Source organism: Triticum aestivum, chromosome 5A, assembly GCF_018294505.1.
Source record: "Triticum aestivum cultivar Chinese Spring chromosome 5A, IWGSC CS RefSeq v2.1, whole genome shotgun sequence".
NCBI classification, from domain to species: domain Eukaryota; kingdom Viridiplantae; phylum Streptophyta; class Magnoliopsida; order Poales; family Poaceae; genus Triticum; species Triticum aestivum.
Window position 1 is genome coordinate 604,812,501 of NC_057806.1, and position 15,319 is coordinate 604,827,819.

The 15,319-nt window shown below is 44.1% G+C and overlaps 2 protein-coding genes and 1 long non-coding RNA gene across 4 annotated transcripts; 1 reads left to right on the top strand and 2 right to left on the bottom strand.

Annotated features, from left to right (window-relative positions):
- Positions 1 to 1,467: 1,467 nt before the first annotated feature.
- LOC123107914 (uncharacterized) lies at positions 1,468 to 2,776 on the bottom strand. The gene is made up of 3 exons (XM_044529804.1): positions 2,157 to 2,776; positions 1,968 to 2,072; positions 1,468 to 1,866 (listed from the first exon to the last, which is right to left on the bottom strand). Exons 1-3 carry the CDS (start codon positions 2,739 to 2,741, stop codon positions 1,684 to 1,686), a joined length of 873 nt encoding a protein of 290 aa, XP_044385739.1. The 5' UTR covers positions 2,742 to 2,776; the 3' UTR covers positions 1,468 to 1,683.
- A 196-nt stretch (positions 2,777 to 2,972) lies between these two features.
- LOC123101622 (uncharacterized) lies at positions 2,973 to 4,581 on the bottom strand. The gene is made up of 2 exons (XM_044522987.1): positions 3,277 to 4,581; positions 2,973 to 3,173 (listed from the first exon to the last, which is right to left on the bottom strand). The coding sequence occupies exons 1-2, from the start codon at positions 4,579 to 4,581 to the stop codon at positions 2,973 to 2,975; spliced, it is 1,506 nt and encodes a 501-aa protein (XP_044378922.1).
- Positions 4,582 to 5,493: 912 nt separating this feature from the next.
- On the top strand, positions 5,494 to 9,681 carry LOC123105242 (uncharacterized). 2 transcript variants are annotated; one of them, XR_006450747.1, is made up of 3 exons: positions 5,494 to 6,939; positions 8,206 to 8,348; positions 9,194 to 9,681. It is a non-coding gene; the product is annotated as an uncharacterized lncRNA (long non-coding RNA). The 2 variants fall into 2 exon arrangements; XR_006450746.1 differs by lacking the exon at positions 5,494 to 6,939 and having other exon boundaries at positions 7,995 to 8,348.
- Positions 9,682 to 15,319: the final 5,638 nt, after the last annotated feature.

The window sequence follows — 15,319 nt, forward strand, 5'->3', positions numbered from 1 at the left end:
CCGACTCCACCTGCGGTGGCTCGCCGCCGAAACCACCCGCCACTCGCCGCTCGCCGCCGAAACCACCCGCCGCTCGCCGCTTCCTCTCCCAATATTCCAGAAACTGCAGGGAGTGGGCTAGCTAAGCAGTTGCTAGGTAAAGAAAAAATTACCTCGGCTTTTCTTTTGAGCAAATAAAATTACCTCGGCTGGAGGCAGGTTGCGTGCGAGTGTGGCTGGGTCGTCCGACCGGGGTGAAGAATTGGTAATTCTTCACCCAGGGTTCTTAATAGACTTTCTATATATAGCCCTCTTTACCGGCTAATAAAGCAGCTATTGCTTTTGGTTGTTCGTCATTAATACTTTTGCAAAAGAGTAAAATGCAAGCGCGGTCCTAATTCTTTCCCAAAAGTGTCAACTGGGTCCTAATTCTTTCAAAATGCACATCTGGGTCCTAAATCTTTCTAAGTTGTTCACCCGAGGTCCTAATTTCGACTGTCCGTCGCTGACCAGCTCGCGTGGCGCTTTGACCGCTGCCACGTCGACTCGAGGGCCCACGCGGGATAGTTCCCGCGGTTGGAGGTTGGTAATTTAAGCAGTTTGGCCCCTGGAGTTTGTCCTCTCTTCATTCCCCGGTCCCTAGGTCTTCTGCTTGCTCTCTCCCTCTCTCTGGCGCCGCGCCGTCGCCGCCATGTCCGCCGCCGCTAGCTCGTCTGCCGTGAAGCACCGCGGGAAGAAGGCTGCCCAAGCGCCTGCTCCACCTCCGGCGTTAGCCCTTTTCTCGCTGCCCATCTCATCGTCGGCTGCCGCGGGTATGCTGTCGTTGGTACCATGCCCTAGCTGCCGCATTCGATCTACAATTCGTCTTGTGTCAAAATCGAAGGCAAATCCTGGCAGGATTTTCTACAAGTGCCCCAATCACCATGTAAGATCTTTTACAAGTGCCCAATCGATTTGATGTTTCTGTGTTTCTTTTTGACTGAATTTTTTTTGCTCAATTTCTATCAGATTCAACCAAATCCTTGCCAACATTACTATTGGGAAGATGGACCAGACAACTATTTTGATTTTTTGGTGAGAGCTGGGTATGTCAGCCGTGGATTGAGCAGTTTAGATTCGGCTGGTGTCATTGCAAGTGAAGAAACAGAGGTGCAAGATGCTTGTGCAGGAGCAATGCATAGCACTGTCGAGACTGTGGCATATGCAGAAGCAATGCAGAAGATGAATGAGCTCATTTTTCTCTGTAGGAGTATTCTCAGTGCACTTGTTGTACTGATTGTAGTTGTGGTGTATGTAGGATTTAAGAAGTGATGTGTTAGTATGATGTATCCAGTGATCAATGCTTGTTGGTGTATCCAGATGTTGATGATTTACTGTTGCAATGAAATTGAACTAAAATTTGGCAGCATTTTGGTTGTTTTTCTGTACTTTGGCACCATTTTTTACTAGCATTGACAACACAAATAAACAGTAATATGCAAGGCCATTCTTTTACTAACTGAACTTCAAAGCAGTCTGAAAGATAGATAGATGGACCCAACATTACAAGGTCTTGAAGTTGTGCAACAAAAGTATTACATTTCCATGGTTTGTGTGAAACCCAAAGCCACATCTTAGCATGAGGTTTCATTACAAACCACCTTGTTTCCTAAGCAAAAGAAAAACATCCTACACTGCTTCTTTCCATAACATCTTTGTAGCTCTTCACTTCTGAGTTGTTGGGGCTTTGTTCTCCTTAGTTTTTTTCACTTTCTTCCTTCTCTTCAAACCTAGTGTAGCAGTAGTGTGGCTTCTTGGAGCTGGCAGGGCATCTCTGCAGTTTGCAATGAACTGGCTTTCTGGTAGAGGAGCTGGCACTGCTGTTTGAGATTGTTGAGTAGCTATAGCCTACAAACCAACCAAACATGTATTTAGTAATGTAGGTGAATTTCTGGAAGAACAGATGGCATTGCATTTATTAACATTGCATTTAAATAAAAAGCTCTCACTTGGTCCTGTAAAATCTCAATCATAGTAGATGAAGCAAGATCATAATTCATAGAAGAAGATATCATATTAGATGTACTTCTGCCCACTTGTGGACATGCCTTTTTCTGCAAAAAAAATAAGAAATGTTGTTGACTATTGCAATTTTAGTTTTCAACGGCATTTAAGGGAAACATTTAAGGGAAATGCACCTTGCAACTGGGCCTTCTCTTGACTGGTAGTTTAGTTCTTTGTTGTGTTTCTGGAAGCACAACCTGAATTGGCACATGTTCTGTTGTTTGCACATGTTCTGCTGCTTCCTCTTCTGCTGCTGGATATTGTTCTGCTGCTGGATCTTGTTCTGCTCCTGCCTCATGTGCTGCTGTTGGTTGTCCTCTACCTAGTTCAGGGCACTTTCTTTTGTTGTGTCCTGGTTGATTGCACACACTGCAGTGTCCAATAATGCCATGTCTGCTCATCCTAGTTCCATTGTCCTCCTCTAGTGGGTTCTTCTTTCTCTTCTTTCCAGGCCTACCAACTTTCTTCTCATAGTGTGGTGGCAGCATTTGAGGCCCATTAGTTTTAGGCCACACTCTAGGATCACTACATGGCATTATGATCTTGCCATAAGCAGCTCTGAAAGCATCTATGCTGTAGCACTTGTTGACAACATCCTCTGGTTTAATTCTTTCATGTCTTAAACATGCAACTCCATGTCTACATGGAATTCCAGAGAGCTGCCATGCCCTACAAGAACACTCCTCCTTCTGTATGTTCACATCATACTCCCCAACCATGCCTTTAACATGAAATATGTGTTGTCCAGCTGGTAATGCAGTGTAGTTGTTGGACATGTTAATATTTTTGTCCAGTTTTTTTCTAATTTTTGGACAAATTTGACCACACATCTCCTCAGATTCCAGATTCTTGCTATAAAACCTAGTCATTAATTGGTCCTTGATCTTCTTAAGACAAGTAACTATAGGCATTTCTCTGGCATCAAGTATATACCTATGAAATAACTACAGTTAGATAATGCTACAGTATTTCTCTTTCATCTCTTGCATGTACTTCTTCCAGTCTGCCTCATGTGTAGCTCTTGCAATTTGCCACAATTTATTCTTGAATACATCACCTTTCCAGTTTTTTGCAAAGTTTTGATGCAGATGCCTCACACAAAATCTATGTTGTGCATCAGGAAACATTGCATTGACAGCATTGATCAAGCCCTACATACATTGTAGAACAAACAAATGAAATGCTACAGTATGATAATATGAAATGCTACAGTATGAAATGCTACAGTATGAAATGCTACAATGTTCTTACTACCTTCTGCCTATCACTCATCAATGTCCATGGTGCTGTGTTTTGTATGTTCAGATCCTCCTTCAATGTGTTCAAAAACCACTTCCATGTGACAGTATCTTCCACTTCTACTATGGCAATTGCAATGGGAAAGATACAATCGTTAGGATCAACTCCAACAGCTGTCAGCATCACTCCACCATACTTGTTCTTAATGTGACACCCATCAATGCATATAATGGGCCTATAAGCTAGCAGAAAACCCCTTTTGCATGCATCTAAGGACATGTAGCAGTTATCAAACTTTCCATTGTTTGCATGCACAAGCATGGTACTGCCAGGATTTGATCTTCTGATTTCAGCTGCAAAGTCCCACAGTAAATTATACTGCTCAAGTTCATCTCCATGAATTATCTTTAGTGCAATCCTCCTTGCTCTAGCTAGCTTACTTCTAGTAGGTTGCATGTTGTAGTCCAATTGAACAAGTCTGCCAAAGTTTTGCAGTGTCATCTTCTCATCTGCTCTAAATGTTTCCACATACTTGCCAGCCAAATATCTTGCTGTAAATTGCTTGAGTGCCCACTCTCTTTCACATGTATGCTCACCCACATACTTCTTCACAACCCATGCTTTGGTCCTGCTGTCAGGTGCAGCAAATAAGAACCAGGGACAATCTCCAACACAACCTGCCCTTATCCTCTGCTTATCATTCTTTATGTAATGAATTTGCACTCTTTGCTTCACAATGTACTCCTGAATTGCTGCTCTTAGTTCAATGACAGACAAGAACACCATGCCTATGTGAAAATTGACTTCTTTCATGTTCTCAGGCCTCCACCTTTTCAGCTTCACTTTCTTTTTCATTTTTTTCCTTCCTTGTGCATCTACTACTTCCACTTCCTCTGCTGAATCACTATCTTCAAGCTCTGAACCTTGTAGCTCCTGCAGTTCATCAACCCATTCTTCATATAGATCATCATCATCTTTGCCTACTTCATTGTCAGAGTCTACCCAGTCTGAATCCCATTCACTGTCATCACTATCACTGTCACTGTCATTTTCATTGGGGATTTCTTCTTCTACCACAAGTTTCCTCCTGCTTCTTCTAGGCTCATGTCCAACATCTGGTCCCACTGGTGGAACACTGCTACTCCCTTCATTGCTGCTGCCTGCATGACATTGGTTCAGTCTGCCTTTGTGAGCTTTCACCTTAAACCTGGGACTTCCTCTTATTCCACTGCTAAACCCATGAGATTTAGGGCTTAGTACAAGAGGTAGCTCAGGTGTACCACTAACATGAATATCATCCATTACATTGTCAAAGGCCATATCTTTGTGATCAACAAACAACTGAAACAACTGGAATTTTGGAACAACGGTTGTCATGTGCAAAGTGTCAGTGTCACAGTCCACAATCCGCAGTCCGTCGGCTAAATTCTTTCCAGGCAGTAACCAGTAAATAACATGCTTAGATTGGTCACTATATCCCAGTTGCTGCATAAAATCAGTGAGCCAGAGAGGAGACCATGTATCTACTTCGCAACCATCGAACAGAGCAACTTTACCATCGACATACGTCTTCGATCGGCCAAATCCGCAGAAAAATCCACCATAGTTGATTTCTACGGTAAAAACCTCCTCTTGTGCTCCTAGGTATCGAGGGATTCAGTCAAATACTACCATCGATTCGAGCTAAATCGAAATCCACGGAAAAAGAGGATCGAGGGTTAGGGTTATGGGCAACACACTGACCGTATCGTGGAGGAGGATCTCCAGGTCGCCGATGCACGGGCGCCATCCTAGCGGCGCCGCCGCCGGACAAGCGCCTACGATGGCCGCCTGCCTCTTCTCACCGGACCGCCGCCGTCGATCTCCCCTGTTTCGCCAGAGCAGAGAGAGGTGGGGAAGAGGAGAGGAAAGGACTACGGCTGTGGAGAGATTAGGGTTGGGGGGCTCTTTTGAAAAAATGCACGGCTGGTCGTTATCCCGCGTGGGCCCTCGAGTCGACGTGGCAGCGGTCAAAGCGCCACGCGAGCTGGTCAGCGGCGTACAGTCGAAATTAGGACCTCGGGTGAACAACTTAGAAAGATTTAGGACCCAGATGTGCATTTTGAAAGAATTAGGACCCAGTCGACACTTTTGGGAAAGAATTAGGACCGCGCTTGCATTTTACTCTTTGCAAAAAAGCCCTTAAAGTTCACACAAATCAACCCGTAGTCCAAATCGAATCGGTACAAAGGAAAAAAATAAACGCAGCCATGCTCTGCCTCACGGCGCTCCGCCCCGCGCCACACACCTCCGGCCATGCCCCGCGCGCCGCCGGCGCCTCCCGCCCCGCCCCGCACGGCCTCACCGCGCGACGTCGACCGCCTCCTTCCTCTCCCAATCCCATCTCCTCCTCACCCACGGCTTTCTTCGCCGTTCACTGCTCCCCTCGTTGCGACCTCGCGGGAGGCAGAGGATGGGAGGGTGCGGCGCTCGCGGGCCGATCTGCGCCGCCAGGACTCGCCCGACCCGCGGGACGCTCGATCCGGTGACGCACCAGTCGCCGGTCGTCGGCCCGGCCGACCGACGACGGAGATCGCAACACCCTGCACCATCATTCTGCCTCAGCTCATCCTTCCTCGATGTGTGCTACCTGGGAGGGCGCGCGCTCGCCGCTCGACCAGAGCCACACGGCCATCCGGTCGTCGTTGCACTCGCCGCCCCCTCTGCTCCTCCACCTCAACTTCGGACACACGTGTATTTCTGTGCCCACCCCATGCTACCAGAGGAAACCGCGTGCCAGTCTCTCTGGATGATTTTTATTTTCTGCTGAGGATCACGAGTTTGCACAGTTTCATGATGTCAAATTACTGCATATGTGGTGCTTCTTGTCAATAGGGATAGAATTAGCTGGTCATAGGTCGTGGATGTTCTTAGTTATTTTTTGCACACAAGGTGTTTGGGTGTTTGTCTCCTTGAGGTTAACTCCCACATGAATACATCATGAGAATAACTCTCCTTCCATATGATTCAAAAAATGGTATGATGGTGGAACTCAATCGGGTTGCTAGACTAATGTGGCGTTGGTGCGTGCATCTGGATGTACGTCAGTGTTCACAGCCAGAGGAAGTGGGTTGTTGCAGGCAGAGGCGGATTAGGATGAGTATGTCACGATTAGGAGAGTTCTCTTGATCTTTATCGGAAAAATTGATAGTTTCCTTGATTTGTTTTGGTCTAGATTAGCAAAGCAGTGCACTGATATTTGTTCTGTGGTGTAGGAGCTTCAAGACAGCAGGGGCAGCAGGCTTCGCTCAACATATTCATCTATGATTTTCTCCCTGATTTTGAAATTATTTGGCCCCTATAGTCCCCTTGAGAAAAATCAGAGTATTTATGGACTATGCTCTACTGGTTGACAAATTTGATTGCAGGGGCTGGCAAAGTAAGTGCAGTGTCACCGTTGCACATATATTCAGGGCCACATCAAATTTCAGTCAGAAGAACATGACCAGGCAGGGTGCTTCATGCAGTATTGGGAGTGAGAAAGTTTGATGTATAATCAGTGTCGCCTCCACTCTGCCCCGCCCCTGTGCTTTTTCCTCGATGGAAATGCGGGCCACCATGCCGCTCACTTCGCGTGCAACCACTTCATCTCCAACCTGTCGTTGGAGAGCATTGCAGACCGAGCGGACAAACGACGAGGTGTAGCAGCACAACCTTGCCTCTTCCCCTTACTCTCCTTCACAAGCGAGCCAAAGACACCCCAAGTTGTGGCACCCGTCTGAGGCCAGCCTTGCTTGGCATACATGGCTGCATACATGTGATGGGAAACATGCATGGAAGCTTGGGCCTGGTTATGCAATTATGCCTTCCTAAGTTTTACTGATGCAATTTCTTTTTGAAAGAGCCCTGAAATCATTTACCCTTTTGCTCCTGAGAATTGTTTACCATTGTGAATTGTATCAATGGTCGAAATGGTCAATTAACGACATAGACCGAGATACCATAAAACCCCTTCAGTAGATCGACTGAAATATGAACATTCTTGGCCCAAAGTTACAGGATTGCACCAATTAATTGCTAACCTCTTGGTTTTAATGATAATTGTTCTACCATGTGTTTTTCTTCTACTAGCATCCCATCCACAATGTCAGTTGGAATTATATATATATATATATCTTAGACAGTTAGTGAGATGTATTCTGCGAGATGTGTTCAAATCTCTGTATTTTTCCATGATATTAACAATTTTTCTTTGAATGTTTAAGTGAACGTTCTCTAAAATTTCATTTTCAGTTAAGTCTGGTCTTTCTTTGGGTAATTTATATAGTAAGGTCTGCAAGAATTGAATGCAGATCCACTATTCCCCCCCTTTGTATTTACTGCAATGCATATTTACCTGGAGCTAGCATCACATACTGTATGTCAAGTGCCAAGTCAGTTTTCACTAAATACTTACTTACTTACTTACGAAGCCTTTTATCCCAAACAAGTTGGGGTAGGCTAGATATGAAACCCTTTCACGAGGACTTCCCAGGAGGTCACCCATCCTAGTACTACTCTCGCCCAAATGGGTTTCATACCCAAAAGACTGGCTAGTTTTTACGTTGGCTCGCCAAGCCTATCACAACCCTTAGATATGAAACCCTTTCACGAGGACTTCCTAGGAGGTCACCCATCCTAGTACTATTCTCGCTCAAATGGGTTTCATACCTATGGGACTGGCTAGTTTTTACGTTGGCTCGCCAAGCCTATCACAACCCTCCTCCTTTACCCGGGCTTGGGACCGGCTATGCCTAGAAGACATAGGCGGAGTTTCAGTTTTCACTAAATACAAATTAAAAAAAATATATATATGAACCTTTTCATTAGCTTTGGCTGCACGTTTCTGGATAATGTCAATATCAATATTTGTAAGTACTCTTATGAACTCATATGATGCATCTCCCACTTTTTTTTATCTGCAAGGTACCTGACATAGTGTTTGGACAGACTTATTTCTGGTAGTAACTTCTCCATTGTGAAACTACTTTCCACTACAGTAGCTTGCGGACAATGTGGGCTACTACAAGACCGAGACCTGCATAGATGATTACATTTAGGAGTGAATGGTAAAGAAGGTTCTGATTTTGTTTAAATTACAGTATATGTTTGAAAATTATTTATTGATGCTCAAAGAATATCCTGTAGATGATTATGTGGAAAATAGTTCATCCTTCACAGTTTTCTCGGCAAGCTGGAACTTCCAGTTATACTGGTTGTATATTTATGGGTTATAGACTTATAGTTGAAATTTTCAAATGATTAGATATTTTTGTAGTTGTAGTTGGATATACAAGTGCCTAAAAACTGAAGTCGGCACTTCTTCACTAGAAGCTATGTTCACTAGCTTGATTTCTCCTATGAGATGTAGAATTTTTATTTCCGCTAGATTGTTGTAGTTTCCTTTTTTGCTGTAGCTGCTTATCTATCAGAGTATCTATGCATGTGTGGGTTTATGTTTCACTAACTGCCCTATAAATAATCTGAATTTCTTTCAATCGATTGATTGTTTTGTAATTTTCAATCCATGTCCCACAGCATAGTTCCTCGACACCGGGTCAATCCTGGTTTATGAAAAAATCAGGACTCTGAACCATGCAGTCTACTCATAGTGAACCACATGTCTGAACCATGCATTCTTAACCCGGTCAACCATGTTTTGCCCGTGGTGAACCATGGGGTCTGAACCATGCTGCCTGAACCAAATCGACCGTATATCTCCGTAGGTCGTTGAAATATGAGTCGGACCATGTCTTAAGATTGTGGAAATGTGAGACGAACTAGGAAGTGAGAACTATGAAAAAAAATCACATCAGGAGCACAGTCGTGGATAGTGATCAACATATTATTATTCTAGGTGACCCAATATTCTTGGTTATAATGAAGGACTAAAGAGGGTCCAATTTATGTGCAGGTGAAGAAAATCACCAAAATGGAAGGAGTTCTGTATTATGATCTATTACAATGTGCTTGAAGCAATACAGAACCATGATTATACTTGGTATAGTACAAACTAAATGTACAATACAGACTTCCAAGTAGAATCTTTGGCCTACAGCTCACCTGTTATCTGTCACTTTAGCAGTTACTTGGGTGGGACAACCAATGTATAGATAAGAAATGCCGAAACAAAGATAATCACCCCTACTAAGGTACATATTGGGCTTGTTCACAACATCAAGTTAGACCTCTCGGCTCTTTTGATTGGATCGACTTCTTTTGACAATGGATACTCAATGCGCCGTGGGTTACAGGTCACATATTTGTTCGGTGAGAACTCTGAGAATAGGGTCTTCTTCCCTTTCTTCTTAAAACTAGACCAAGCCTTATCCCAGTCGGTTGATGATGTATCACCTGAAAAGTTAGATAAGAGAAATGATTCAACCTGCAAACATGTTTTCATCGTAACCTGTTATAACAAACTATGTGCGACAGGACCTTTTTAATCTAACTTCAAAAAGGAACTTCACAATCCACCACTCATTATCCATCAAATTTATATATGTACATCTATACATCTATCTCTCCCTAATAATAATTCTTTCTCTAATCTATCCCTAAAGCACGGATTGACTTTGTTGGGTTCACCGTCACAATACGCTTCCTTTCTATAAATTTACGCTTTCAGTTTGAATTTAAAACATATACACGAGATGATACTAAAGTGTAAGAAAAAAAAACTGTTTTTCATTGTTTGAGGCAGGCCCTATTCTTTTCGCCCTGAATTCGCAGCGACAACCTGCGTGGCCCATCTACGCGGGCAAAGACCAAAAAAATTTGTGCCGTACATGGGGATCAAACTCACGTCCTCCCACTAAGCCTGTAAGACCGAGACCAATTGAGCTGCTATCCTGGAATATTCACTTTTACTGAAGTCTAAGAATATTACTCCCCCCATTCCATAATATAAGAGCGTTTTTGATACTACACTATTTATGGTTGTGCTAGACTATAAAGAACTAGAATTGTATTTATTTATTTTGTCTCCATTGCAAGGTTGTTGGCACATGTTTCTATAAATAGTGTGGATGCAACTTATACATGGTTCATCTTTCATGTAAACGATTTTTGACTCTCGGCATGGAGCCAAATTATGCAGAACTTGAAAACGAACCTTTAAGTAAGTTTACAAAATTTCTGCAAAAAATAATCACGTGCTTATGGATATATACTACATATCACTGGATTATTGATAACAATACGCTGTGATGCTAGCTAAACAATTTTTTTAAATGAACATATTATGCTTGCTGCAACGTATTTTAGGTTAGTTTGCTTGCTGCTGCAATTATTATTCTAGGTTAGTTTGCTTGGTGCTATTACTTCATATTTATTGAAATTCAAGAATAAACAAATAATCTAAAGAATGAACTAACAATCAAGAAGTGGTTGTTCAGACAGATCAATTTACTTGAAATCATACCCCATATGTTGATAAAATGAACCAATTTCTTATCATCAGCGAGCGTTGTCCAACGACATGGTTCCTTGATCTGGCAGATTCATAGGAGCCAACATTTTCTCCCGTTGCAACGCACGGGCATTTGTGCTAGTATATATATATACACACACACAGCCAAAGCTAAGACACCAAGCCGACGCGACCGCGGGTCCCTTCTGGGTCCTTGTGGGTCGGCTCCGACGCGACCGCGACGCTCTCTGTATGGGGAGGCAGGCAGTGGCGGTGCCAGAAATCAAATCATGTGTAGTCACTTCAAAATTGTGTAGTCAAATATACATATTTCTATGTTTTTTCTGCTTGGTGTATACTTGTTGTATTGCGTTTTTCCAAAGAGCTGTGTAGTCAAGTGACTACGCAGCCTATGTGTGGCTTCGCCACTGGAGGCAGGGGAGCGGCTTGGACTGGGACAGCGACACCGACGATGTGCCAGCTGCTGCGCAGAGGCGGGAGCTGTTCGGGCCTTTGAGGGCCCGGTAGGCTCCTTCTATGGCGTCCGGTTGGCTACCGTCGTGGATGGTGGAGGTGGGGCCCTCCCGTATGCCGACGGTGCTACTGCCTTAGTCTCGGCTCCTCTTCTTCGTTGTGGAGACCATCATCGTAGTGCCGTGGTGAGACAGCATGGGAAGCTTCGTGTCCGTGTTGGCAGGGTGGTGGTTGGTCTGGTGGTGAGCTCCGTAGTGCCTGGGGTAGAGGCTGGGATCGGGGGAAATCCCTGTTGGCTTGGCCGACACCGACGCGATGGCGCCTGAGGGTGCCGCCGAATCTTCCTGGAGGGCGTCGCGGCTACCCTTTCTCTCTCCTCGTCGCGTACCGGAGGAAACCCTTGGTAGCAGCGCCGTCATCGTCGCGTCCCTTCTTGAAGGTGTTGTTTGGTACCGGCGCTTCGGAGTCTCGGAGTTTGGTGGGCGATCTCCGGTGGACGCAGCGGTCACGAGGCTTCGTCGTTTTTGTCGATCCGACGTTATCGACATTTATTTCTTTTCTTTTTTCTCTTTTTTTTGGGCGTGTTTTATGCTGCTTTCGCCTCAGCCCCTACCATTTATTGTATCGGATGGTTGCTTTATAATACAAAGCGGGAGAAAACCCTTTTTCTTAAGACACCAAGCCGACTAAAACACAATCCTAAACTCATACGTGCAAGCTTGCTAGAAACCTGACCGGACAAGACCTATCTAGCTCTACACGACTGGACACAAACATGCACGTATATGCCTCCTACTACTGCTTGGACTCTCCTACTACTACATGTACATGACTTTGGTTAGTTGCCAAAGAACTAAGCCACGTGACATGCAAGGATACTACTTTTCAAACCTAACAATCAAGGTTACATCTAACAATCTCTCTTTAATCTTGACACTTTGTCTTCCGTACTTCTCCGGTCTTGGCTTGTCGATGATTTACCCTTTGTCGACGCATCCACTTGCACCACGACAAGTTAAATTGTTGGCTTGGTTCCTTGCAACAATCTCCCTTTTAATTTTGACTTGGCGAATTTACGAACCACCTCAAATATGTCTTGGACTACCCAGCCTCGCTAGTAACATGTAGAAAAACACCACCCGGTGGAAAACTGTTGGGGAACGTAGTAATTTCAAAAAAATTCCTACGCACACGCAAGATCATGGTGATGCATAGCAACGAGAGGGGAGAGTGTTGTCTACGTACCCTCGTAGACCGAAGCGGAAGCGTTGATACAACGTAGAGGAAGTAGTCGTACGTCTTCCCAGTCCAACCGATCCAAGCACCGTTACTCCGGCACCTCCGAGTTCTTGGCACACGTTCAGCTTGATGACGCTCCAGCAAAGCTTCGAGGAGGAGTTCTGTCAGCACGACGGCGTGGTGACGATCTTGATGTTCAACCGTCGCAGGGCTTCACCTAAGCACTACAACGATATGATCGAGGTGGAATATGGTGGCAGGGGGCACTGCACACGGCTAAGAAACGATCACGTGGATCAGCTTGTGTGTCTATGGGGTGCCCCCTGCCCCCGTATATAAAGGAGTGGAGGAGGGGAGGGCCGGCCCTCTCTATGGCGCGCCCTAGGGGAGTCCTACTCCCACAGGGAGTAGGATTCCCCTTTTCCTAGTCCAACTAGGAGTCCTTCCATGTAGTAGGAGTAGGAAACAAGGAAGGGGCGCAGCCCCTCCCCCTAGTCCAATTCGGACTAGGCCTTGGGGGGGCGCGCGGCCTGCCCTAGGCAGCCCCTCTCTCTTTCCCGTATGGCCCAATAAGGCCCAATATTTCTCCCGGCGAATTCACGTAACTCTCCGGTACTCTGAAAAATACCCGAATCACTCGGAACCTTTCCGAAGTCCGAATATAGTCGTCCAATATATCGATCTTTACGTCTCGACCATTTCGAGACTCCTCGTCATGTCCCCGATCTCATCCGGGACTCCGAACTCCTTCGGTACATCAAAACTCATAAACTCATAATATAACTGTCATCGAAACCTTAAGCGTGCGGACCCTATGGTTCGAGAACAATGTAGACATGACCGAGACACGTCTCCGGTCAATAACCAATAGCGGGACCTGGATGCCCATATTGGCTCCTACATATTCTACGAAGATCTTTATCGGTTAGACCGCATAACAACATACGTTGTTCCCTTTGTCATCGGTATGTTACTTGCCTGAGATTCGATCGTCGGTATCCAATACCTAGTTCAATCTCGTTACCGGCAAGTCTCTTTACTCGTTCCGTAATACATCATCCCGCAACTAACTCATTAGTTGCAATGCTTGCAAGGCTTAAGTGATGTGCATTATCGAGAGGGCCCAGAGATACCTCTCCGACATTCGGAGTGACAAATCCTAATCTCGAAATACGCCAACCCAACATGTACCTTTGGAGACACCTGTAGAGCTCCTTTATAATCACCCAGTTACGTTGTGACGTTTGGTAGCACACAAAGTGTTCCTCCGGCAAACGGGAGTTGCATAATCTCATAGTCATAGGAACATGTATAAGTCATGAAGAAAGCAATAGCAACATACTAAACGATCGGGTGCTAAGCTAATGGAATGGGTCATGTCAATCAGATCATTCAACTAATGATGTGACCTCGTTAATCAAATAACAACACTTTGTTTATGGTTAGGAAACATAACCATCTTTGATTAACGAGCTAGTCAAGTAGAGGCATACTAGTGACACTCTATTTGTCTATGTATTCACACATGTATTATGTTTCTAGTTAATACAATTATAGCATGAATAATAAACATTTATCATGATATAAGGAAATAAATAATAACTTTATTATTGCCTCTAGGGCATATTTCCTTCAGTCTCACTACAAGAAATATGTCAACTTATGACCTTCTGTCAGTGACCCTCGAAGAATTGGTCATAAATTTATGACCATTTTAGACCAATTGGTCAAAAGCTCTTCAGGGGGCTCCAAACCCTAAACCATTGCGACCATTTTGGTCAGAAAGGTCATAATTTCCTTACACGAAATGGTCACAAAGCAAACAGTGCTAGTCCGCTGCCTTATTTCTAGTTGTTAATGACCAATATAGATGGTCATAGCCTTGTAGATTGTGGTAGGTTGTGATGACTAGGCGCCATCTCATCAGTTTTGCCTATGTGTCATGTCCATGTGGCAGTTTTTGTCCTAGGTTGTGAAGCAACCTATATTTCTATCATTCCCAAAATTCCCAAAAAATCTCATAAATTCTTTGGGGCATATCTTCATCAAATATGTAAAAATCCTTCCTTGCCTAGTTCAAAACTAATTCAACAATATTCATTTTCCTATTCTGTTCACAACAACACTTTATGAAGGAAGTGCTATTTATATATTCTTGATTGCCCTAGGAATTTTTGGGCACTCTTTCCTATCCAAATCATTACCGCATGACAAGATTCAGCTCCATTTGCCTAGCAAATCTTCCTCGGCAAATTTCCAAAGTTTTTGTCCACCTAGAAGCATTGTGAAGGAAGTACCTTTTTTATATCTCTAAATGACATGAAATTTATACAGTTTCTTAATATGCCCAAATTATCACCCTCCTCCAAATTGCAGCTCAGTCAAATCAACTATGTGAGCCCAGGTTCAATTTATATTTTATGGCCAAATTGGCACGTTGCAAAGCAAGTATTATATAGACCCCTCCTATTATCCTCAAACTTTTCGGGCACTCTTCCATACCCAAATCATTGCCACATGATAATATTCAGCTCAATTTTCCTAGTAAATCTTTCTCGGGAAATTTCCAAAGTTTCTACCTCGAGAGAAGCTTTGTGAAGTAAGTACTAGCTAGGCTTACCCAAATGATCTGAAAATTGACCAGCGCATGACCATACCTAAGTAACTTACCTACACCAATTTTGAGCTCATTTCATTCATCCAATCTCTCTCACTAGTTTTCCCAAGTTTCTGTCCATAGAAGAGCATTGTGAAGGAAGTACTACTTTGGCATGTCCAAATGGTATCAATTTTCTACAATGCTTTCCTATGCCCAAATAACCATCCTCCACAAAATTTCAGCTCAATCCATTCATTATTTTGAGCCCAGCTTCAAAATTCATATTTTTGTCCAGCGTGGTACTTTGCAAAGCAAGT